Below are 24,329 nucleotides of genomic sequence, written 5' to 3'. Positions count from 1 at the left end.
AGAGTCAAGGTAAGGGTAGGAAGAGATCAGTCACCACTTACTGTCCTAGGCAAAACAAACCTAACTTGGGGAAACATGTTTAATAACTGCCACCATGGCATATTCTTATCTGAGTTAGTGTAATCCACATGGATTCACATCAGAATAGGAGCTTTTGGAATGCACATATTCCACGTTCTGGCTGATACCTCTGGCCATTAACTTATTCTTACTGCTAGAACAATCGTGTAAGCCTATTAGACTTGTTCAAGATTGTACCAAGATGACATGTATGTACCTCCACTCAGCAAAGCAGGTGATGCTCCTAGGTGCTCAGGGAAGTCTTTGTCTGTTGCCTGGAAGATTAGATGACTACTGGAATAGATTTCCTGAATTAAGCTCTTAACTGCACTGACCTGTCATTGAATTAAAATATATGTTTAGCCAGAAGTTCCTTCTTAATACATTCCCACTACTCATAGGAAAAATAGAAATAATTAGTGGCTTCTGGTAACCTTTTTCTCCTTGTTTTCTGTCAGAGTGACTCTGTTAATGTCAATAGTGTTCTTCATTTTCTCCTGCTGAAGACAACCAGGCTGAGTTTGTCAAGACTGCAGAATAAAATGTAGCTCCCACCACAACACAGTGTGTGTTTGTGGAGGGGGTGCTTTCAATGTAGTGATAACTTCTGATTTTAGGAAACAGAGCTGGTGTATGACCAGCCTAAAGAGAGTCACATCTGTGGAGTGAATGCATGGAAAAGGAGATGCTTCCACATTTCTAATAAAAACACAGGATTTGTGTGTACCCAAGAGTACCTGCACCTCCAGCAGGCTTTTACCTTCTGCTGCTGGGTTTAGCTTCTGTCATGAAAGTATCAATCAAGAAATTTAACTGCAGAAGCATTCACATGGGGGATTTTCAGTTGGAAAAATTATGAGGGCAAAGTAAAGGCAAAAATGTGGCTTTTCCAGTCCTACGCACAGATTTTCTGGTAAAGTTAAAACTGCAAGTCTAAGTCACATGAAAGAGCACGCACAGAGCTCTGTGTAATTCCTGATTATTTCTGATTTGTCCTCACATCCTTGGTGCTACACAAAGGATGCTGGGCAAGATGTAGAGTCCTGGAAACTTTGGGTGGGCTTACTTATATCAACCACATATTTTGTAAAAACACCAATTCATAGAACTTAAAGGAAACCCTGGTCCTAGTAAAACACTACAGATTATTAATGGTCATTAAAATGTCTTAGAGATGCATTCAACAATCTGTCATCTTATGACTTTTTGTTGAACTGCTTTAAAAATGTTATAATTGTATCTGGTGATGTTAACTCGCAGAGGTAGCAAAACATCATTATAGCCAGCATAATTTTTGACTGCCTGTGCTGAGGTGTAGCAAGAGAACTTGTGAAAACCTGGATGCCCTTTGGGTGGCGCCTGCTGCAAAGCATTTGGTTTCCCTTCTTACAAAATAGAAGTAAAAAAGGTCCCAGCCTGGTGTTGCCTGGGCGGGCTGTAAATCCCTTCCTGCTTCGGGTACTGCAGGGAGAGGGTCAAACCACTGAGCATCAGGACCAACTAATAGATAAAGAGGGAACAGAGAATGGAAAACGAATATCATTTATTTAAAAATGCAGATTGCATTTGGTATGTGCAAGTTATTTCTCTTTCTGGTTTCTCTTTTCATGTGGCTACAAGAAAAAAAAAAAGAAGCTGTAAGCATAATTTATTAGTTATTAATTTTTTTTTATTATGCTGATGTGTACACCCATGAATAAAACAAGCCCTTCTCTACTTTCACAGTTAAAAGAACATAGAAGGCATAAATTTTCTTTATTTTTCAGGGTATAGTAGCATATTTATATTACCTTAACAAACAGTGGTAGGTTAGGTGGGAAGAACAGGTTTTAACACATGCTTTGAATGCATAATTACAATTAGAGATCAAGAGCGGGCACACCTGCTCTGGGGTGTAAATATGTGGGCTGTTAGATCTTTGGTCAGATCTGACTTTCATGAGCAATTTTCACTCATAAGGACCTGCGGTGGGTGGGGAACGTGAGATATGGCATAGCCAGTCTTGCCTGACACTCAACCTGCTGGGCCAGCAGAGCCAGGAAACGGTGTTGTAATGTGCAGCTGGATGTGCTAACACCATCCTGCCAACAGGTCCAGCTCAAGGGATTTGAAAACAGGCTTCTCTCTGAGCTTGGATTCCTGGGTTTGGTTTAGAATTGCTTCAATTTAGACATGTGGGTGCTTACCTTGTTCCACAAAGTCTTCTCCTTTTTGTAATCCAGAACATAAATCACAGAATCAGAATACTCTGAGGTGGAAGGGACCCACAAGGATCACTGAATCCAGCTCTTAAGTGAATTTCCCGCACTGGGATCAAATGCACAATGTTGGTGTCATTAGCACTGGGTTCTGACCAAAAGGGACAAAGAATGTTGTATGCCACTGATATTTCTAAAGTATCATGCAGCAACATGCCCTTCTAGGAAGCTGCAGTGTGTCAGAGTAAAAATGATTTAACAATGTTAGCCATAGCCTCAGCTATTCATCAATTTCCAAAAGTAGTTTTCTAGAAAAAGAAAACATACCCCAAAATACCAAGAGAAGAGACACAAGAACACAAGAACACTTCATTATTCAACACAGAAGGCTTTATTTACAATTAAACATAACGATATCAGAAAAAATATTGGAGCTTAATTTGTATTTTTATTAACATTTCTAATAAAAGTTTACCCTGCACTGTTTGAAAAAAAATGTAAAGACTTAACATTAGCCTTAGTATCATGAATTAAAAATAACTGTAACTGATGCTTTGGATAAAGTAACTACAAATTACAATTCAAGTGCAATCTAGGTGCTGGACATTTAAAAGCCCAAACCTGCATTGAGATCAATGAGATTATGCATATGGACAAAGATATAGTTCTGTTCCTACCAAATTTGGCCATAAGACATTAAAAATCATGGCCTGACTTGCTGGATCACTGCTGCTGGAGCACCACATTGCACTAAATAACACTAGTAAAGCAAACACTAACTTACTGATAATGTACTTGAAGTCAAATAAAATGCAGTTGAAATGTTAACATATCAAAAATTACAGGAGTACTGCTGTTGTTCCTTTCATGTTAGATCCTGACACAAAAGACATTTTATTATAAAAAGTTGGTGTCAGATCTTGAACCACAGCAGAGCTGTGTTTATATCAGAGGAGATGTGGCTTAATGACTTCAGCTGTCCTCATACATTTTTGACCAGTCCATAGGACTCTAGGGATGGCTTCAGTTATGTCAAATTGTCCCCAGACTAATATGGGAACAGACCATCACATATGACACCAGCAATAATATGAATATGAGAGAAAGGTGGTTTTCGTTGACTAGCCAGCACCATGAGTAATCAAATACAAGGGCTGAGAGCAGCCCTTCCCTCCAGTGTCACACCAGCTGCCCTGGTAGCTGGCAGCTCCAGCTCACAGCTGGAAGGAGAGCTCCCATGTACCTCTCAGACCTCACCTTCAAAAATAATGTCTTGGGGTTTCTGTGACTCATCAGCTCTACTGATAGCTACAAAACTTTGCCCGCAAGGAACAATGGAATAAAACACCAGCATTATAGTCAGTTGGATTTCCCCTTTATTTCCAAACGTAAGAACACCTTACTAAAGATACCCAGCCAAACACATTGTACTTTATTAGCAAGATGAACCTTTCTTGTTTAAAGTCCATTGTAGCATTGTTTCCAAACAGCAGGATGTGAGAGGCTGGCCATGCTTGATTTCCCTTTTTCTTTGCAGTTCTTAAATAAGGGGATAAAATATCTAAAAAGAAATCTTAGAAAATGCTGGACTTAGGCTCTTGTTCTGAATGTATTGAATCCATGGAAAGAGACCCAGCAACACTGTATTTGCCCCATTTACTCTCAGAATAAAATGCAGCATTCAGATCAAATTAAAAAGTCAACTATTCATGGAGATGCCAGTGTTTGCTACCAGTCTACAAGCTGATGCACCTCATTAAACAAATGGTTGCACAAATTTCCTTGTGGCAGACGGTTTGTAAGTAAGTAATTGAGGCTACCTGTTTTCATTTATGTGCTTCTATAGCAATTGGAACCCTCTGATGAAAAATTATTATCTCGGTCTTTCCTGTCTCTGAAGAGTTTTGGAATATTTTCTCTTGGCCTGTCAGGTGACATATCAGATCATTCTCCAAGGGAGGCCTTGGGCCGAGTGGGCTTAGGTTAGTGCAGAGGCTGGTGTTCAAACAAGAGCCAGAAATAAAAGCTCATGGGAGACAACAGGAAGAGCAGTGGAGCAGGTTGGGAGTTAGGGAGTGGTTTAGATTAATAAAGAGCTGTGAAGCCAAATGCCGATGAGCTCCATCAACAGATGGATGACTGTGGTGTATCTACAAGCCATCTCCATATAAAATGTATGAACCACATATTTTAGTAAGTCTTTTATAAACTTCATGTACTACAGTTAGTAACTTTACATAATAAACTTCACATTCAATGCAATTCAATATATCCCTGAATAGAGGACAGAGAGCAGTTCTATTGCAGCAGCTCCCATTCCTTGAAGGAACAGAGAAAAATATTGCAATGAAAGCAGCTAGAGCACAGCATGAGCTCCAAATTGTTGTCATTCCCAACCTGTGCTCAGAGACGGAACATCAGCAAGCGGCTTTCATTTTTCTTGCAAATCCAGAAGAAAATGAGTAGCAAGTTGCATAAATGGCAGAAGGTGGACTAAAATCCAACTCCACCTCAACTTCAGTCTGCTTGAATGCAATTTAAAATGTGTAACAAGTTTCAAATAAAGTCTTTTGATAGTGTAGTTTCCACAGTGGCCTCTTTAGTGATGTCAGAAGTGTGGAGCTTCAAAAACATCAGCTTTTGGTTAGTAAGCTGGTCTTCTCAAAATGGAAACATGTTGAATTCCATAGCACATGGATTGACTGTGCCTTGAGTCATACCTTTTGTCTCTGAATTTTAACAAGCTGCTTAGCTGAAATTTCAATTAAACATTGACTGCCTCTGAAGTCTTTTCACCTGTTGTGAAATAAAATCAGAATTCAGCATATGGTGAGGTAAGTCTTCAGCTTAAGAATACCTCTTTAGTAAAGCATACTTTCCACCATAATGTTCATGTCTCTGCACTTCTTTTAAATAACTCCAAAAATGTGTTTGCTTCCCCAGGTATCAGCACATTAATCCACCACTTGGTCAGTCTGCCCTGATGGGAATATATTTGCCTCTGGGAGCTAGGTATGTCCAGGAGGTGCCCAGACTAACATTACAGTGATGCACCACTGAGAGAAAGAAGTGAGAAACCAGCACTCAATAGAAAGTGCAATTTAGAGTGTGTTCTCTGAACCTCAGACAGGGGGATGTCCTGGGAGAGCACAGCAATCTGCAGCTTGTGGCCTCTGTCTCAGAAATGTGCTAGAGGACACTTTTCAGCAGTTTAACAGTCTTGGACAAAACGTCAATTTTAAAGACATCACAACAGAACAAAAATGTTGCTCTTCTGATGTAGTTCCCGATGCCCTCCCCTGAGTTAAGAGCATCCTGAAAGATTTAGGATGGGAAGAGAACTTGAAAGTATTAGGCCAGTTATCTGGATGCTTTCCTACAGAACAACTACTGAATTTTCTAGCATGTCAAAAAATAAGAACAGCAAAATAGGTAATGATTCTGAACTCTTGAAACCCTGAGGAGAAGTCACTGCAGAAGACTGAGCTGTTAAAGGCTTACTTACTTATTTTAATTTCTTCGACCTGCATATGAAATAGGAGCCCATGAAGGCCAGGAACAGCACAGAGCCTCCGATCATTAATGCCATCTGCAGCGTGCTCAGCAGCTGGAGCCGACTGGTGATTTTAGTTCTGAACATTTCTGCTTTCTCATCTCCAATAACAGCAGACTGAAACAGTGCAAGAAAAACATCAGTGAAAAGTACATATGCAAGATCTCACTTGCAGAATATACTTTTGGTGTAGTGCAAATCAGAGCATGAGTTTAATTACTGAGTTTCAGGGCACCAAGACTGAAAAAGCTAGGTAGATTTTTTTGTTTCTTTGTTTGTTTATTTCAAAACAGAGAATATTAATAGACATAAAATATACTAACCTCATTTAGCCAAAGAATAGGGAAGACATAGGGTTTTTTAACTTTTTTTAAAGGTCTGAAATGAGAAAAAGAAGTACAGCATGTTACTTTCAGTTTGCTACATAAGCCCACTCTCTACTTAAACATTTTTCTTCTAACTATATTTCTGGCTTCCTTTACATATACTTTAAAATATACTTTTGTAGTGAGAAAAACCAAACTAAACCAAAATTATAATTAATAACAGCCATTTTGCGTATGGGGCAACCATAACTTCCTGTGTCATCTTCTGTATATGGGCGGTCAGACACAGAGAGGGTTGAAGACCTGTGTGGTGCTCATATATACAAGATGCCAAAGTCATGTTTATCCATTTACATTTGAGCCAATGAAGAGGGGAAAAAACCAACTAGAGACCCATGTACCCTTGTGATAAAACACTCTAGTGACAGGGAATACATAAATTCTCTTTCTCATTGGATTTGTTACAGAAAACAGAGTTTGTCTTTTTGTTCATCCTCATGGGCCCATTTGGGTTTTATAAGAATGTTCTTTTTAAGAACATTTTAAGAACATTTTGCCTTGTAAGCTTCTGTAGGGAAATCAAATGCGTTTAAATCCAATGTGTGTTAAAATACCTGGGCAGTGTCCTGCTCAGGAAGATTTACTCTGAAAAAGCTTTGGGGAAGTATTTTTATTCCTTTTTCTCCAAGACATTTCTACTGATACTCTCATAGACCAATCAGCCCACTTTAAAAAGTCTTTAAAAATAAAATAAAGTAGCACTTACTCAATTCTTGTTGAAGGCCTCACAAGGAGGTTTACTTGCAGCCTTTTTGCAAATCGCAGTGTTAAACCAGTCACCTAAAACCAGTGAAAAAAATCCAACAAGACATTAATTTCAATTTCTTAGTTAGATGCCAACGTCTATAAATGGACTGTGTCAAAAAGCACTTTGGGATTATTTTATCCTAATGCTTTGAAGGATTAATTTTTATGAAATGGTAATGTATCTGAGGGTTTCTCATTTCTCACAGAAGCTATAATTTTGTGGCTTTATCATAATTACTTTTGTAATTTACATTTAAACCTGAAGACAAATAAAACTACTAAATCAGTCATGGCATATTTCATATAAAGATATGTTTCAGAGATTTTTTTTCTATCAAAAATCAGCTAAATTTCCTTTTTCAAAATGAAGGATATTTAACTTGCATAGGGCAGAAAACAAACCTTTCATATCAGGACAAACAGATGCATACAAAGGTCAAATCTTTTCTTCATATCTTTCTTCTACTTTCTGTCTTTCACAAAAAAAAGGGTGTGATTCTTGAAAAAATTGTGTAATATTTAGGAAAATCTGATTGATTTCTCTATTCTAAATAAAGTGAAACAAAGATTTACCTTTATTTATCCTCATTGAAGTTATGTAGCTTAATTGCCTAATTTTAGTGAGAAATAATTAACTTTACTTTTTCTTTCACAGTAAGAGAAAATTAGAATTTTGGAATCTTTGATTTTGTCATACTATTCAGAAAACTTTGGTAAGTACACTTAAAGATCTGAATCACTGAAACAGAAATGGGGTAAATTTTTAAGAAGTCAAATTAATTCTGTTTGGGAGGTCTGCTGGACAATTCAAGTCACAAAGACTTAAATTAGGTCTATTTAAATCAGACTCTTCAGAGATCTAGCAATAGGAAATAAACTCATCTATGTTTATTTAGTTTCAATTGAGATAGTAATTATCCAAAAAATGGCTAGTTGTAGAATTTTTTTTTAAAAACTAAGTGTAGAGGAAACAGAAGTTTCATAGAGTATAATTTTCTCAAAGTACCTGAAGATCATAGAAAAGCAACAAAGTACTTCACAGTCTGCAGAATCTATTCAAACCCATGTTCCCAATAAGTAAAAATCAAAACAGATTTTCCAAACTTTGAAGGTCAGAATGAGATAAAGTTCTGCTGTAAATTTCCCCTGCTGAAACCGTACCAGTTTGAGACCAGACCTTAGAAAAGCAAGCACGAAAAGATTGCATCTTCTGCTTGTCCCTCTGGTAAAAGACCAACTCTACTACTATTAAATTTAACATTGCAAGTTTCCCAAGGTACAAGTATTAAAAACTTGGACTTACAGGCTCTATGTCTAGATATGTCTCATGCTCCTTTTCATTTGGGCTCAGGCCTTCCACATCATGCAATATAGATTCACTTGCATGAAGAAAATGAGGAAGAGAGATATATACCGGTCTTTCTATTAGAAAAAACAAAAAACAACCAACTCTCTTGAATCATTAAGCCTTGCTTTGGCACTCATCTTCACAGGTCATTTTCCAAACATAGTTTTGCTATGTAGACATACAATCCTGGTAAAAATGTTAATAGTCTAGCTCCACCACCCCACCCCCCCCCAAAAAAAAAAACCAAAAAAACAAAAAAACAAAACCAAAAAGCTCCAACCCAAACAAAAAAAACCCAACATTTGAGCATTTTTGTGGTTTATTTGTTGTTACGAGGAAAATTTTCATAGTGAAATAAAGTGCAATTACAAATCCTGCTTGTCTTGTGTCTACACTGTGGAGCTGGCAGTGCTCCCATTTTCATGCTGAGGTGAGGACATGACTGTCACTGTCCCTGCCCACCTTCATGATCTTGTTTTAGCCTGAAGAGACCTCTCACAGTTCAGTCTGCACCAAATGCAGACTCATTATATATTTATTTTACCAACACTACACTAAGCCAGTATTGTCTGTGTACATACATACAATTGTGTGTGTGAATTGCCTCAGACACAAGGTACAGAACTATCTCTGGCTTTTACACAGTGCCCCTCCTTCCCTTTCTCTACACACATTCTTGCAGTTTCAGTACACAATCAATGGTATGCCAACTTTGCATAGCACTACGCAAAATACAGAAATATCACAGTGCTCATTTTGGGCAATGAGGCGGCAGAAATGTGAGGGGTCTCACATGCAACCTGTGGAAGAATTCACAGACAAACATCCTGGATACCAGAGTAACACCTCAGCTACAGGGCAAATGTCTTGTCCCCAGTTAAATGGCTTGTGTGGCAGTACTGTGTCACCACCATACTTGCTTTGCAGGCACTGATGTCCAGGACTCCAGCTAAGGTGCAGTTCTCTGATATTTCTAGATCCGTACAGAAGCAATAATTGTCTGCGACTTCAGTTGGTGATGCAAATGCTTCACGAGGAACTACGAAACGATACAGTGTGATTCCCTTCACAACCTGATTGCTGTGGAAAACTCCATAGATTGATCTGAACACAAAAGAGGAGAAATGCATTTCAGCCTTTTGGATTAAAAGTGTAAATTCGTGACAATGCTCCTGAAGGATCTCCCCAGCTGCCTCTTTCTAAAAAGAAACAATCACCCCAGGGACCCAATGTCCAGGCTCCTGCCACGCTGTTCAGAGAATTGTAGGGGTGTTTCTCTGTAATGGAGAATATTCCACACCTTCACTAAAGGATATGATCACCTTATCACCTATATCACTGATATACAAGCTCAGTGGTGATCATGACAATACACAAAAAAAACCAGACAAGATTTCAAATACTAACGATAAATAATATAGACAAAACTAACAAATTAATTGAGATCTCTTTTCCCTACACACAGCTACACCCACAGTCATTATGGAGATTTTGAAAGTTTCTGGACTACAGTAGAGATGCTTATCCATATAAAGCATCTCTGATATAGTTTTTTGCTGACCTTATGGTAATCTAAGCTTTATGATGCAGATAACATCTTGCATACAACCTTATTCTGTTACATATGAATCAGAATACTACTTAAGCTTCTTTTTGCTAATTCAGTATCAGCTGAAACACAGGTTGCTACGCAGTAATGTAACCAGGACACCAAGACTTTGTATTGCAGCCAAAAAAAAAAGAAGGGTTTTGCAACATGGACAGAACAAGTTTTGCTGATCCTGCTTCTGCAGAACAGACAACTGTTCTGCAGACAACTGTTCTGCAGAAAGGACAACTGTTATTGTCCTTTACTGTTCATGAATTGTGAGAATTAAATGGCTGGAGGGATCTCTCAAACTGTGTGTGCAATCAATCCAAAGAATTTTATAATTTCTCCTCTGCATAGAATTAGATTTTCTATGAATTGGGAAATGTTTTCCAGTTTCTGGATAAAATTGCTTCACAAAAAAACCCTTTAACTTCATGTTAAAACATTGATCTTTAAAAAAGAAAAACACTCTGCAAAGCAAATGACCCACTTTAAAACTAGTAAAAAGGAAGCGTCTGTTTCCAGGCAGCAAAATAAATAAATGGTTTGAACTTCCCAAAATAAATACACTGTGATGCACTTTAAATTTTTAACATTTCTTTCAGTGATCCCACTGGAGAACCTGGGCATGCTGGAAAACCCAGCAGAAGCAGCAGGCTTAAAAGTCACCAGCACAGGATGTATTAAGCAGGCTTATTTGAGTGAAAATACATAAAAATAAAAAAGTAAAAATATCCTGTGAGAAAACAATTTTGAGTATCTATTGAATGACTGTAAACACTGTTCAGCATAAATTATTTTTTCCAGACATGCTAAAGATGGACCTAACTGAACCCTGCTGTACCTGTTGTCTTCTCAGACCAAACAAGGCTGGGTCCTGATCTTAGAAGTTTGTGATTTTGAATCCTGTGGCCCTCAGTGCCTTTTAAAGATCTCTAACAGCTCACAATGTCACATTTTCCTGAATATACATCTGTAACTGGTTGAAACAAAGTACATTATATTAGCTTGCTACTTGACATAAAAGTGGTAGAATCAGGCTCTGAATCTGAATGAGCACAACTCACAACTTTAGATGAAAAGTTTGTGGTGCACTGCCTGGTTGACCTGAGCCCAAGCACAGCCACTGCAGCTGCCCTCTCACAACAAAGAGCACTCAGGGCACACTCGGGTGTGAACGCACTCCAGGAAGGGAGCAGCCTACCTGCAAATGTCAGAGGAGAAGAAGCGTAGTACCTGATCCTTCTTAACAAATGGTGGGAAGGATGCTCCATCTGTGAATAAAATAAAACAGGAGCTTGAAAGAAATTCTGCTTAGAAGACATGATTTAATTTCTAGATCAATACTCAGTTGTTACGTTCCTGTAAAGCTGTGATGAAAGTAAACTATATGAGTCACTTGTGGGGAAAATATTTATGTAAGTTATTGCACATTGACAGGCATTCACAGATAACATGTAATCATTTTTGAAAGTGAGCCAAGATATAGCAGCTTTCTTTTTTGCCCCCAGATTTGAAGCTATATGATCAAGCCCATTTAAAACAGAGGATATTAAAAAAAAAAACAAAACAAACAAACAAAAAAAAAAGCCAAAAAAAAACCAAAAAACAAACCACACAAAAAAAAATACCTGCTTAATATGAAGCTAAAAGCCTGTTGTCATTTCTTCAAGGTTTATGCACCTAGTTTATAATTCTAGACCTTCCTGGAGATGCTTGAGTCACCTGCAGTTACGACACTCAATGCTTATAAGAAACACAGCTTTAGACTTCAACACTGTCTATTTAATAACCAATGCTAAACTTTTTCCACTAAAGACTGCTCGAGTGGGTCTTTAAGCTGAGGTCCTTCTAGGACTAATGGAGAGGAGGAAGCCACTTCTAGAGCACAATCCACCTCACCCCATGTAGATATGTAAAATAAGTCAGAGGAGTAGCAATTTGATGTTGTTTCTCTTAAGTTGCTCTAAAAGAGTGCAGACACTCAGATTTGTATTTCAGCATTGCAAGCACCCAGAGTTATGTAAGAGGAGCCTCTGCCATTTTCCCAATTAAGGTGTTGTAACAAACCTTTAACCAGTACATTTGTTACTTAGGCACCAGCCATAACCAAACAATTGCAAACAACTGTGATATCTTTGAATCCAGTTGGCAAGAGCACGAAGGCTAAATTGCATACTGCCACTTGCCCACTGCTGACAGAAGCACTTTTTTTTCAAACATTCAAGATCATCCTAAACACACACTCTGTTTCTAAATCTTGGCTTTCTTGTAAGGTTGGCAAACATGAAGTCATGTCAAAACCCAAGGATACTGTTTTATATTTTTATCTATGTATTTTCTTATATTATACATGTTAAGCTTTCGTGTGAAAGCTTACAAATTAAGATAGAATTCTCACACTTACAAGACTTTTTAAACCTGTTGCATCTCCAAATACAGCAATGTCACATTGAATGACCTTGTGAACTGTAAAGCAATCTTTGCTCACAAGTAAAAGCTCATTTTCACTGTACTGGAGCATTAATTAGCAGCATATGTTTATTTCATCAGTTACAGAAGATGAATAAACAAAAAGCTGACCCTGGCTAAAAAAAAAAAAAAAAAAAAAAAAAAAAAGATGCCAGGCCCCATAAGAAAGAGGGGAAGTCCTAGAATGTAAGAAAATATTGTTTCTTATAAAATTAATTACATGGTTTAAAAAGGAACTAATCCTTTGTGGCTCACAGAGTTTTGGAAAATCAGATTCTTGTGATGTATTTTAAATACTTCAAAATACCTTGTTGCACAGTCTGGATTATAAGGAAAATTATCTATGCAAGGTAAAGCAGAATGGAAAAGAGAGGGGAAAAACCCAAACAAAACAACCTAACACAAAAGCCTTCATTAACTGAAGGTCTGGAGCTTTCTGCAAAAGCCTCCACCAAGACACCTGCCAGCCTCAGCTCTACAAATTGTGGTGACCTTACAGCAATGCTTTCACTAATCAAAAAGAAAAATATCACCTTGAACAAACGTATCTTAAACAACTCAGCTATTTATCTATGCATTTCAAAAGAAAATTCAAAAATATTTGTCTATAGTCTATTCATCCCGATCTAAACTACTTTTCTTCTTCATTCCTTTTCATTTTCTAGTGATCTACAAGCCATTCATCTGACAGCCTCCTCCTTTGTTGCCTCAATTTCTTTTCATATACCAGGATGTCCATTCTGGTGTGTTTAATAAAATTTTCAACAGTGTAAATGAATGTGCATTATTAAAATGCCAAGATAATTTTCAACTACTATAGCAAAGGAAAAGAATCTTAATTATATTGTTCTATGAAAATAATTAATAGAAACAAGAGAACTTGATAATTTTGTTTCTCTTCCACATTTACTCTAGATGTAGAGGCTGTGTGCATGTGTATATAAAATGATATGCTGTAATAAATAATTCATATATTTTAATAGATACACACACATATGCATATATCATAGTAGTAGTATGTCTGCATAAATATAGATATTTAATATACAGAACACAGAACAGGCAAAGCCCAGGGTAGTTAATTAAATATTGTATCTCATTATTCCCTTGAAATAGCAAGAAAAGTGTTGAAATTTTAAAAAGCTTTAATAGGCTCACCTGTGCCATTAACCATATCACAGTGATCTTTCCAGTACGAAAGAGTCCTGTAAGATAAAATAAAAGTCATGCTGCATGTAGTAAATTCTACCATGTAAGTACTTTGATTACCTGTATTACCAAATATAACTGTTCCTGGATATCCTGACCCATTAGCAAAGGCAAAGGATAGAGATGTTCATTAATTCAGATAAATTACAGGATCCATTAGAAGAGGTTAAAAGGAATGTATCTACTTAAGAATGCAAACCAGAAGTAAATACTTGTATCAAAGAATCAATAACTGTCTTAAGTCCAAGCTCCTAACAGAAGTATTGATAGCTGAAAGAAAGTGATGGTTTTGCTAAGCCCAAGACTTGATCCTGTTTCCTTTGAATCATTGAAGTTTTTTTCATTTATCTATAGCTCCTAATGAATCAAGTTTTAAAAGTAATACCTTGAAAATGTATATATTTTTTTTTACTCTAGAATGTTATGATACCTTTTATTTTTATAGCTTTCAATTACTGCCGTTTTTGTAATATCTTCTGTCCCAGTATACACACTGTAAGGTCCATCACTTGTCCCATTATACTGTAATAGATGCAACAAGAAGGAATAACAGTTAGAAATATTGAACAAATTTATAGCATTTTCTTCCTCAGAGCAGCCCTCTCAAGTTTTATTCACAGAATAATAACTGAAGGCATTACCTCCTCATTGGCTTCACTTACCGGGTAGAAGACTCCCACAAATGACTTCACATTAGGGAAGGGGATACTGTGTAAGAAGGGATCTGTGTATCCCCACAGTATTTCTTTGACTGTTCTGTTCTGCAGTATGGCTGCTTTGGACGATTTAACCCAAGTGTTTATGACTGATTGCATTAGAGTGCTTGGATACACGGAAGGTACAGCCTACAATGGCAATAAAATCAATGTTTAGTATAAAATTCTTCATGTACTTTGAATTAAAATCACAGAGACTGACTCCCAAGAAATGTCTGCCAAAGCCAGTTCCCAGATTTACAACTCCCTTGAAGTTAAGTTTCTACATAAAACTGACACTTCTTAACAAAACAATTATGGGCCGTAAGTTACACAAAAGCAGAAAATTTTTCCAGACTGATTGCATGAGTTCAGTAGATCAGCCCGAGTCACAGAATGACTGAGCAGCTGAAGTTTGCAGGGAGCCCTGGAGGCCGTCTGGTCCAACCCCTGCTCAAGCAGGACCATTGAGAGCCAGTTGCCCTTGACCATGGCCAGATGGGCTTCTGAATAGCTGCAAGTAATGATTTCACAAAAGCTGTGATCAGATGATCTTCTGAAGTGCTTTCCAACATGGGCTCTTCTGTGATTCCGTGACTGCTGGTATGGTTCTATTTTGTATTTGCACTAACAATCTTCATACTCTGCCCCTTGCAGACACCTTCCCAGAGCAATCCTGAGCACTCATGAAAACACCAGAAAGTTGGTGCAACACAACCAGGGCTGAATATAAGTATGAAAACTAAATACTAGTCAAAGGCAAACGTTCTCAGCCTGTGGTAAGACAAAAACACCTGGACTAAAAAGACTCTAGTACTACTCTAGGTGAAGATCCCTGTGTTCTTATTTAAATAACTAATGCTCAGTAGGACAGGGAAGCTCCAGGACTGTACCACAGGGCTCAGGCTCTGTGGTGGCAAGGCCACGCAGACACTGAGTGTGGGAATCAATGCAGCCTCCCCTGCCAAACAGACCTGAGGGAATTATGGAAAGAGCATGGCAAATCCACCCCTCATTGTTCATGCTGTACATGAACATGTTCATGTTCACACACAACGGGAACCCATCCAAAACTCTTGATTTATTCCCAGGTTAAAATTGACTAGGAGGATGTTTTCTGAGCTTTGAACACACTGTGGTGAAAGGTGTCCCTGTCCATGAGAGGAGTGCTGGAACTAGATGATCTTTGAGGTTCCTTCCAACCTAAACCATTCCATGATTCTATAAACTTCTCCCCTATTCCCTCAACATTTGTATCTGGACACTATGGCTTTTTTTCTTTACTTACCACAACAGCGAGGTTGAGGATGGTCATGGTGTCATTTTCTGTCCCAACAGACATATCAGGTTCAAAGTTAGCAGCATTTGGCAACATGTAGGTTATTGTGCCATTCTCTCTTTCCGTGACATTTTCTTTGGGTAAGTATCTCACCCTGAAAATACAAAACACAAACAGAGAATAATTTTAATTTTTGACTTTTGAGAAAATACATAACCATACCTGACTGAAGGTTTTTGAAAAGCTGAACATTTTAGTAAAATGAATGTTGAACATTTTATAAACTTTTCATGTAAAAATTCAAATTTTGGCAATTATTGTTCTTTTAGAAATATTTCCTTATTGATAAATGGAATAGTCTTTCTTGATACTAAAATGAAAGCAAGTATTTCCTTTGTATTTTTATGTCATTAATGGACCTTATATTTTTTCTTATATTTTTAACATGAATTATGATTTGTCACATTTCATAAGCTATCTCATGGTTGCATGTAATTAGAAGGCGTGACACAGACATAAAAACTCAGATATTTAATCCGATAGACATGTGCTGCAATGAAACAGGTTAAACCCATAATGTTACTTTGATAATATTTAATATGCATGTAGAGGTTTATAAGCAATATTTCAGTCCCACTGAGGTTTTGCCAGACATGCCCTGTCAGCAGATCTCTAAGGTACAAATTTCTGCTGCAGTTCTAGCTTTAGCTCCACTCTTCCACTCCTATCCTCTTGCTGACCCCTCTGTGGGGACAGCAGCCAGCAGGGATCAAATAACAGTCTATGCTGTAGGTCCAGAGAGCTTATCACAGCTCCATCCCAGAAGGGATCTTCAGGACACTTCAGGATCACATCATCCAGCATGAATGTAGGGGGATGCAAAAGGTACACAGAACATTTCCCCATGGTATAGATGTAGCCAGTGCAGGTGGATCTTATCTGAAGAGCACCTGGATCTTGGCTTCTCAGAATTGGTTTGTATATATGTAATTTTAATTACTGGCCTAATGTGTAGAGCATCTACCTGAAAGCTGGGAGAATTTTTTTTTTTCTAATTAATGTAGTTTTGAGTTGTTCTACACTGTAATAAATTATTAACTATTTAAAGGGAGATTGAGAGAGAGAGAGAGAGAGAGAGAGAGAGAGACTCAATGTCACAGTTACTCAGAGCAAATATCCTAGGAAAGCATGAGTGCAGCAGTGAGAGGAGCCTTCATTTCATAGTCATTTCTTACTTAGTCTTATTTAGGCTTATGGATGAGATTTGTCCCTGAGGAAAAGAAAAAGGCATCATCATCAGCACCAGAGTAAAATGTTTCTGTTTGGTGGGAATTCACCTTCTGCAGTATTTCTTAACTGTCCTTTTCCTGATTCCTATGTAACCCTTTCCTCTGCCTTCCCAGCTACTCTGTGAAACAAAAGTTACCTCTTTCCACTGAGAAATAAGTAAGTGTTTAGGCATAAAGGCACTTTGGCTTAAGATGCTGAAATGGAAAACTACCTTGTGAATATAATATACATCCCTAAAGTTATCAAGAAAGAAATATCCTATCATCATAGGAAAGCAATTTCCTAACAAGGGTTAAAGGAATGCTTTTCGAAGCAAAATTTGAAAAAAAAATTAAAAAAAAAAAAAGAAAAGCTATTGATTAAAAAAGTCATAAAGGAGAAAAAACAAAACCAAACCACATTATTAAAATTAGTTATTAGTGATTCATGGATGACAAGATAATCTCTTGGCTTTGAGGCATCTGGCACATTTTCTTCTACTATAAAGCTGGTGAAAACTGAACAGGAAGGAATACAACTCTCTCTGTGATATTATGGCTAATGAATTATTGTTTTTCTCAAGCGCAAGCAGCTTCACATCCTGTTACATATCTCTATTTTTGTTTTCCTTATGTTAGACACAATCTAGAAAATGTTTGGGATTGCTGTGTGTAGCTACAATTTAAGTATTTTTGTAATGTCTAACTGAAGTATGATGTTGGAATATCAAAAATAAATTTTATCTCAGTAGATATGATGTCACATATTAAAGGATCTTGTCTTACCTGTATGTGTAAGGTCCTCTTTGTTCAAGTTTTGGTTGAGCCCCCTCCTCCATAACTTCTGAAGGATTTAACACGTGGAAAATCCAAAATTCCCTGTAAACTGAGCTTCCTGGCACAAGCCAATTTTGAAAAGCAGCAGTACCATTGACAATGACAGCTTGCTGAAAGTAAAAAAATCAAAGTTAAAATAATCCACAAAAGAAATAAGTGAGAAGCTGCATTTACTTTTTAGGTGAGTGTTGAAAATTTCAAAGCAAACAGAAAAAAAAACCCATTTTAACGTCAGTATGAGATGTACAGCCCAGTTGGCCAGCATCTGGAGGCAGCTTGACATTCCTGCGCAGTGAGAGCAAAAGTGAGTCCCCCTAAAACAAATGAGCACAAAGCTGGTACAATTGCTGATGCAGCCCATAGCAAAGCTTTCCTATCGCTGTGGAGGGGCATTCCCTTAGTTCTCAAACACTTGCCAAAACCACTGATCATTTATAAAGGGAAAATCTTTGGAGACTGAATGATACCCAGCAGGTTACAGAATCCATAAACTGCTTCTCATATATTGCAAATAGCCCAAAGGGAGGAAATGAGAGTTTTCTCTGAGCACTTGTCAGGCTCTAGATAATTTTTCACCCAGAAAAATCACAAAGTGCTCTTGAAGGACTGTTTCTCACAGAAAGTTTTTGTCACCAAAACTGAGACTTTCTAAGAAATCTCTCTAATTCTGATAATATTTTATTAGGAAATTTTCCCAGATCTAAGGAAGAAGGGACAGAATCGTCTATCTGGAACCCCTCTAGAGGAATCAACAGCTTTAAGTCTGTGCCACTCAGCCATATGGCAAATGGCAATTCAGGCCTCAGGACTGTACAGTGAGAAGGAGAGTTTTAAAGTATGTTACCTGTGTAGTCAGGGGAATGACTGCTTTACCTGGTCTGTACCAGGCTTCTTTTATAGGATTTTCCTAAACCTCAGGATAATGTAATTTTTGGTGATAAAGATTCAATAAAATGTTTTTCAATAAGAAGAAAAATCTAGGCTGCATGTCTCCAACAGAAAAGATGTTTTTCTTTATTAGAATGATTGAAGATTAATTAGCTAATTTGCACTCATGAAGTCCAGAAATTAAAAGGATCTAATTTCTCTAGAGAGCAAGGAAAGACATTTTAAATCAAAAGCTGCTAAATTTTTTTTATTGCTTAAGTTTGTGCCTCTAAAGTTCACTTGGAAATCACCAGGTAAACAAAATAGATACTGCCAGTTACCAGCTCCTGCAGTTAGAAACAAATATCTCATCTTGGAGAACTTGTAACACAGTCAGGGTTCTGCCTGTGAAAAGCTTTTGCGCGGTGGAGTTGCAAACACCTTGCTGGTGGTGTAAAGCACTGGGCTTGCTGCCTGAATGTCTGCTATAATTTATGTGCATTTGTGTGAGAGGGAAAGGAAACCTTGCTACAGCAAGTGTGATACCATCTTGAGGCCTTGCACTCAAACCTCACAAGGTCAAAGTTTGTCCCAGCTGTGGCCCAGCATGGGACAGACCACCTCCTGGATGAAGAGGGAAAAGCTTACATGGTTCAGAAATCACCTTCCCAGTTTTCACAGAGAATTGCTCCAAGAATCTGGGAGAAACAGGATGATACCAAAAGTGCAACTTAGTCTGCCCAGAGTCTGCCTGTGATCTGTACTCAGCAGGGCCCTGACATGGGGACAGATGCCAGGATTTGACCTCCCAGCTGTGTAACTGGAGTGGGCAAATCGTTACATTTCTAGCACAAATATGGTCAAGAAGACAATCTCTTTAGAAGACAATACTCAGGAACAGAGAATAGAGAAGTTTCAACCTTGCAACAATAGATCTATTTAACAGATCTTAAAGTGGTGTTACTTACATTTTAAAATTCTTCCCCTCCATCCATTCCCCTTCTCCTTATAGCCCTCTGCCAGGGGTTGGTTGGTAGTGCAAATGATATGCCAGCTCTGCCACTGCACTCTGCCAGGTCACGAAGGGTGCATTTGCAGCCCACCCTTCACTGTGAGCTAATGTCTCTGTGGACACCCTTGGGTCTTCACTTCAAGGTACTACACTTCAAGGGTACAACTGATCTAATCTGGCAGTCAAAGGGGCAACTGGCTCTGGCAGTCCACAGCTCCTGATCTATGTGACACCTTCTTCCTTTGCACCAGCTCTTATGCCTCAGGGAGCTGTTTCTACCCCAGACATGCCAGACAGGAGGAACATAATTCCCTTTTTTTTTTTTTTTTTTTTTTTTTTTTTTTTTTCTTTTTTTTTCTTTTTTTCTTTTTTTTTCTTTCGGTGTTACCTTTCTACCCATTAGCCATTTGGCTCAGGGGTCTGTGTAGGAGGAATCAGCATCAGAACATGGGAAGCAGCAGGACAAAAGAAGGAGGAGGAAGGTAGATAACCAAACCATTATACTCAGTGGCATTTTGCCATTATTGTTAATAATATTTCTCCCACAAAAGAGGTGTGTATGATTCTTTGTCACATACTTTGAGAGTTCAAATGGTGGGTTAAAGTGGAATAAAAATCGGGAGCTCTTTTCCATGTCTTCAAATTAATACCCTCACACCAGCAAGCCCTTTGTTTTTACTGTTTGATCACTGCTGATCTAACCCTAAATATTACCCCCCATCTCTGCCTGGGCAGTTACATATTTCCCTAACAACACTGCTGTGCTTTGGGATGTTATGAGAGGAAGAGTAATTTTGGAAGCTAGTACGCAACTGGTAGTACAAAACACTTCTCAGCTCCCTAGTGCATCTGCAGAGGCTCTAATATCTCACACAATAGTTAACTACTGTCAGCAAAAGCAGCTACACAAATGTGATTGCTACACAGCCAAGTCCATACCACCACCCAGCTGCACAAGATTGAGTGAAACCAGTGGGAACTTTGACCCTTTTTGTTTCTGACAATTTGCCCTCACTAGAGGTGGGTCAGCTAGCAATACAGAAATTCAAGAAATGTTGAGCAGTCAGCAATAGAAACTTACTGTACTTTGTTGATGCAACGTAAATTAAGCCATTGTAATTTCTGATGAAGAAACACAAAATTTAAGACAAAGTTTCTGTCTTGACAAAGAATCTGGCCAGATGGACAAAAGATACCATTTTCAGGGTACTGAGAAGTGTCACAAGTACTTTGGACTGTAACAAAATTGTGTATGTTACGCTACCTACATAAACTGGAGGAAACAAACCATACAATTCTGTAAAACTGAAAAAAGTAAAGCTCAAGAAAAGCAAATAATCTTCTCCCATTTTGCAGCTGGAAGAATGACTCTTATTACTTGTTAAATGATGATTATTAGCTTATTACTAGCCTTTCTACTCACGCTTTTTTGGATCATAACTTTTATTTCTTTTCAGTCCTTGGTAACAGAATTCTGGGACTCAATAAAGCTTAAAATTGCTAGTGTGGGAATATGTGTGGTTAGATCATTTGTGTTCTGCTGAGAGCCAGCAGTTCCTTTAGCTTCACTAGTTTGTATAAAGAAGGCACATGAATGCCACAAAGACATTTTTAATTTAGAGGTGTTTCCAATGCCTCCAGTAGCTGAGGAGATATAATCTGGCCAATCACAGATCACAGATATGTAGAGACAAATGAATAAACTTAATAATAGCTACAGTTGAAGGTCTTATTCCTAAAAATAACTGAGACTAACCCAGTCAAAACTGAGGCATTGTGGCAAGTCATTCACCCTTCTGTATTATCAATTCATCAGGAGTTAAATATATTAAGTATTATTATGTGGCTTCTGTTCAGCTCCTGAGCATATGCACTCAGGCAGAAAGCAGAAAATCTTAGAGAAGTGGTGATAAAGATTTTTTCTAGCAAATGAATCCACTACCAATAGCTTTGAGTGGTTAAACCTAGCTGGGAAAAAACCCCATAACTGAAGCAATGGGACTTTTGCCTAAAAAGATAATATTGTTTTAAGGAGGGAAAGGCATAAAGTAGAAATTGAGCCATGTCATATCTTTTTCCAAAAATATCAGATAAAATCTTTCTGATTTGTTGTTTTGAATACTCCTTTCCTTTCTTCTTCTTCTTTTTTTTTTTTTAATTTGTGACATGATTTTATCTAGTATTAAGGACAACAGACATTATAATGTTCAACTGAAATGTGTTGAGTCAGTTAAAAATGTGCATTTTTATAATCTCAAGCAAAGTATTTCTTTGTAGAGAACTCTGAAACGTCCATGTTTCACTCATAACTCTACTAAGATCAATTTTCTAAACCCCTGAGACCTTAATGGAAAGTTCTCTACCCTCTGGACAGATTCAGTGTTCGTAGAAATTAGGACAGGACTTCTGCCCTTTGGTCCTGAAATCAAAGGCACCTTTCCATGAATAGTATCAGAGCCGAAATAGTTTAGCACTAATCTCCTTTTGTGGATCCCTGCCAAGGTGTTGCTGCTGCTGGTGTCATTTTGAGTGCACTCTTCAAGTGACAGTTTCTTTAAAGACCCTTGAAAATAATTCAGAACATATATCTATATATCTATATATATATACATATAACATACATATATATCTATACATATACATACATATGTATAATTTTTTTTAAACTCTGTCCTCTGTTGGTGGTTAGAGTTGAAACAACTCATCCAAATTTTTTGGAGACACAGGTAAAGCAGGCTGGGGCTAGGAAACATACCATGTATTCTGATTTGAAGCACAGATGTCTGATAATAAATTGGAACAAATTAAGATGTGACATCTGGGTGTTTTATGTGACCTGGACTTTGTTTGGTTTGTCCACTCATGGACTGCTCGTGGGTGGAGCACAGTACCCACTCACTAGGAGATAACAGCCAAAAGACTCAGAGTCTCTGTCCAATTCCTAAGGGCATTTGAGATTTTTTGTACACTTGCAGATGCTTTCATTTTGCTTCAAAAAACAGTTTGCAACCTCCCAGCACAATAAACCCTGCCGTATTTACCCCAGCTAATCTCCCAATGACTGCAATAAAGGAGATATGAGGCTGGTAAAGTGTAAAAATGTGTGCTTAAGGGAAGCTTAAAAGAAGCATGGTTAGACTACTGCTGCTAGCAGAAAAGGATAAACAAAACTATTGATTGCATCAATTTTTGAAATTAAAGTTCCTCCAATTCATTGGGAGATGCTAAGAAGTTCATCTAGACTTCATTCATCTTGCTTTAGAGTAAATTGATAATAAAGTTATTTGACTAAACCTTGATAACAAGTTAATTTAGGGCAATTTGTCTTGCTATAGTACGGAGTGTCCTAAAACAATTCAACATTTGTTATTCTAATCCAGCAATAACATTTTATAGCAACATACATTTCCTCCAAAAATATAGAATTGGTCCTAGTACTGTGCAATAGACAAGAATTTATTCTGAGATAGGATAGCCAGAGGAAAACCTAGGGGTCTTTTTTCAAGCTTTGACTGTCAAGAATTTAAGAGAAGATTTTGCCTTTACTGGTTGTGTCTGAAACAGTTTTTACCTTTCATTAGAAATATGGCATGCTGAGTTTTGTTTTCACCCAGTTGGTAAGGACATCTTTTATATTTTTCCTCATATGAGTACAAATGGAAATAACATAGATTCCATAAGGCTGGAAAAGACTTCCAAGATCATCACTAAACCACAGCTTGAAGTGCCATATCTACTAATTTTTTGAACACTTCCAGGGCTGGGGACTACAACACTTCCCTAGGCAATCTGCTCATATAAATGCTTACACACCATATCTGAAAGAACATTTCACTCATTGCTCTTTTCCTGTCCTACAGTCACTATTCTTAAGAAATTCCAAACAAATTTGTCATGGAGGCTGATCTGTTTCTACTAAAGGTTTTTCATAAAAATTACATTTCCAAAAGTTAAATATTTTAAAAAAAATGTATTTTGAACACTCTCTGCTTGGCAGATCTGTTTCCTTTGCAGTCAGCTCTATATTATCTTAAATATAACTGCAATGAATAACAAATTTGTTTTTATTAACAGACCTTTCATCAACACAGCAAAATAAGAATTAATTAAATTCAAGTCCCTCTGGAGCATCTGCTGAACTGATCACATATTTCAGCTGTTGTACCTGGGCCCATCTTGTCTGAAATGGAATTGGCTCAAAGTCTTATGGTGTCACTGAATAGTCAGCACATTAAACAGAAAGACAATAGTCTGGCATGACTTGTGTTTAGGAAAAAAACATATCCATTTACTTAAGTACAAATGTACTCTTTTATGTTTTATGTAATTACCAGTACATTTTTTATATATATACACATCAAACAAGCTGCCTTGAAATAGGTACAAACATCTGAGACATGATCACAATGAAGAAAATTAAAAAGTGTTTGAGGGGAAAATTACTCCCTCTAATGCTTTACCACTACAGACTCATGCAGGTATAATTGAGTATGTAGACATTTGCAAACCATGCTGGTTCATTACTGTTAGTAAGTGGATGAACACATAACACTGCCAGTATTTGTAATTTGCTTTCAAAATATTGAATGGTATGAGACAACACTCAGGATTAATTTAAGTAAGTACTCGATATAAGGAGATATAAATTTTTAAATTTTTGTGCTTTTTAGAAAACCCATCATTTCCTCAATATGGTAAACAATTAAAATTGTTTGTGACTTTATTGTAAAATTTGCAAGGTGGTTGAGACATTATCTAGTGAGTTTTTTTTATTATTATTCTTTATAGACTTTAAAATTCTTTAAAT

The 24,329-nt window shown here is 37.4% G+C and overlaps 1 protein-coding gene across 2 annotated transcripts in view; it reads right to left on the bottom strand.

Annotated features, from left to right (window-relative positions):
• Positions 1 to 2,630: 2,630 nt before the first annotated feature.
• The window catches only part of CD36 (CD36 molecule), a 34,371-nt gene continuing 12,672 nt past the window's right edge, over positions 2,631 to 24,329 (bottom strand). For both annotated transcript variants that reach the window (XM_053943798.1, XM_053943797.1), the window contains exons 3-14: positions 17,593 to 17,753; positions 15,548 to 15,692; positions 14,227 to 14,409; positions 13,995 to 14,086; positions 13,514 to 13,560; positions 11,088 to 11,157; positions 9,209 to 9,396; positions 8,248 to 8,366; positions 6,904 to 6,977; positions 6,135 to 6,189; positions 5,764 to 5,928; positions 2,631 to 5,054 (exon numbers count right to left, since the gene is read on the bottom strand). In XM_053943798.1, coding sequence (XP_053799773.1) covers positions 5,764 to 5,928; positions 6,135 to 6,189; positions 6,904 to 6,977; positions 8,248 to 8,366; positions 9,209 to 9,396; positions 11,088 to 11,157; positions 13,514 to 13,560; positions 13,995 to 14,086; positions 14,227 to 14,409; positions 15,548 to 15,692; positions 17,593 to 17,753 — 1,299 coding nt within the window. In that variant the 3' untranslated portion in view covers positions 2,631 to 5,054. The remainder of the gene's footprint in view (positions 5,055 to 5,763; positions 5,929 to 6,134; positions 6,190 to 6,903; positions 6,978 to 8,247; positions 8,367 to 9,208; positions 9,397 to 11,087; positions 11,158 to 13,513; positions 13,561 to 13,994; positions 14,087 to 14,226; positions 14,410 to 15,547; positions 15,693 to 17,592; positions 17,754 to 24,329) is intronic.

The sequence above is a fragment of the Vidua chalybeata genome, chromosome 5 (assembly GCF_026979565.1).
Source record: "Vidua chalybeata isolate OUT-0048 chromosome 5, bVidCha1 merged haplotype, whole genome shotgun sequence".
NCBI lineage: Eukaryota > Metazoa > Chordata > Aves > Passeriformes > Viduidae > Vidua > Vidua chalybeata.
The sequence above is the reverse complement of the archived record's forward strand: the minus strand, read 5'-3'. Positions and strand labels throughout refer to the sequence as shown.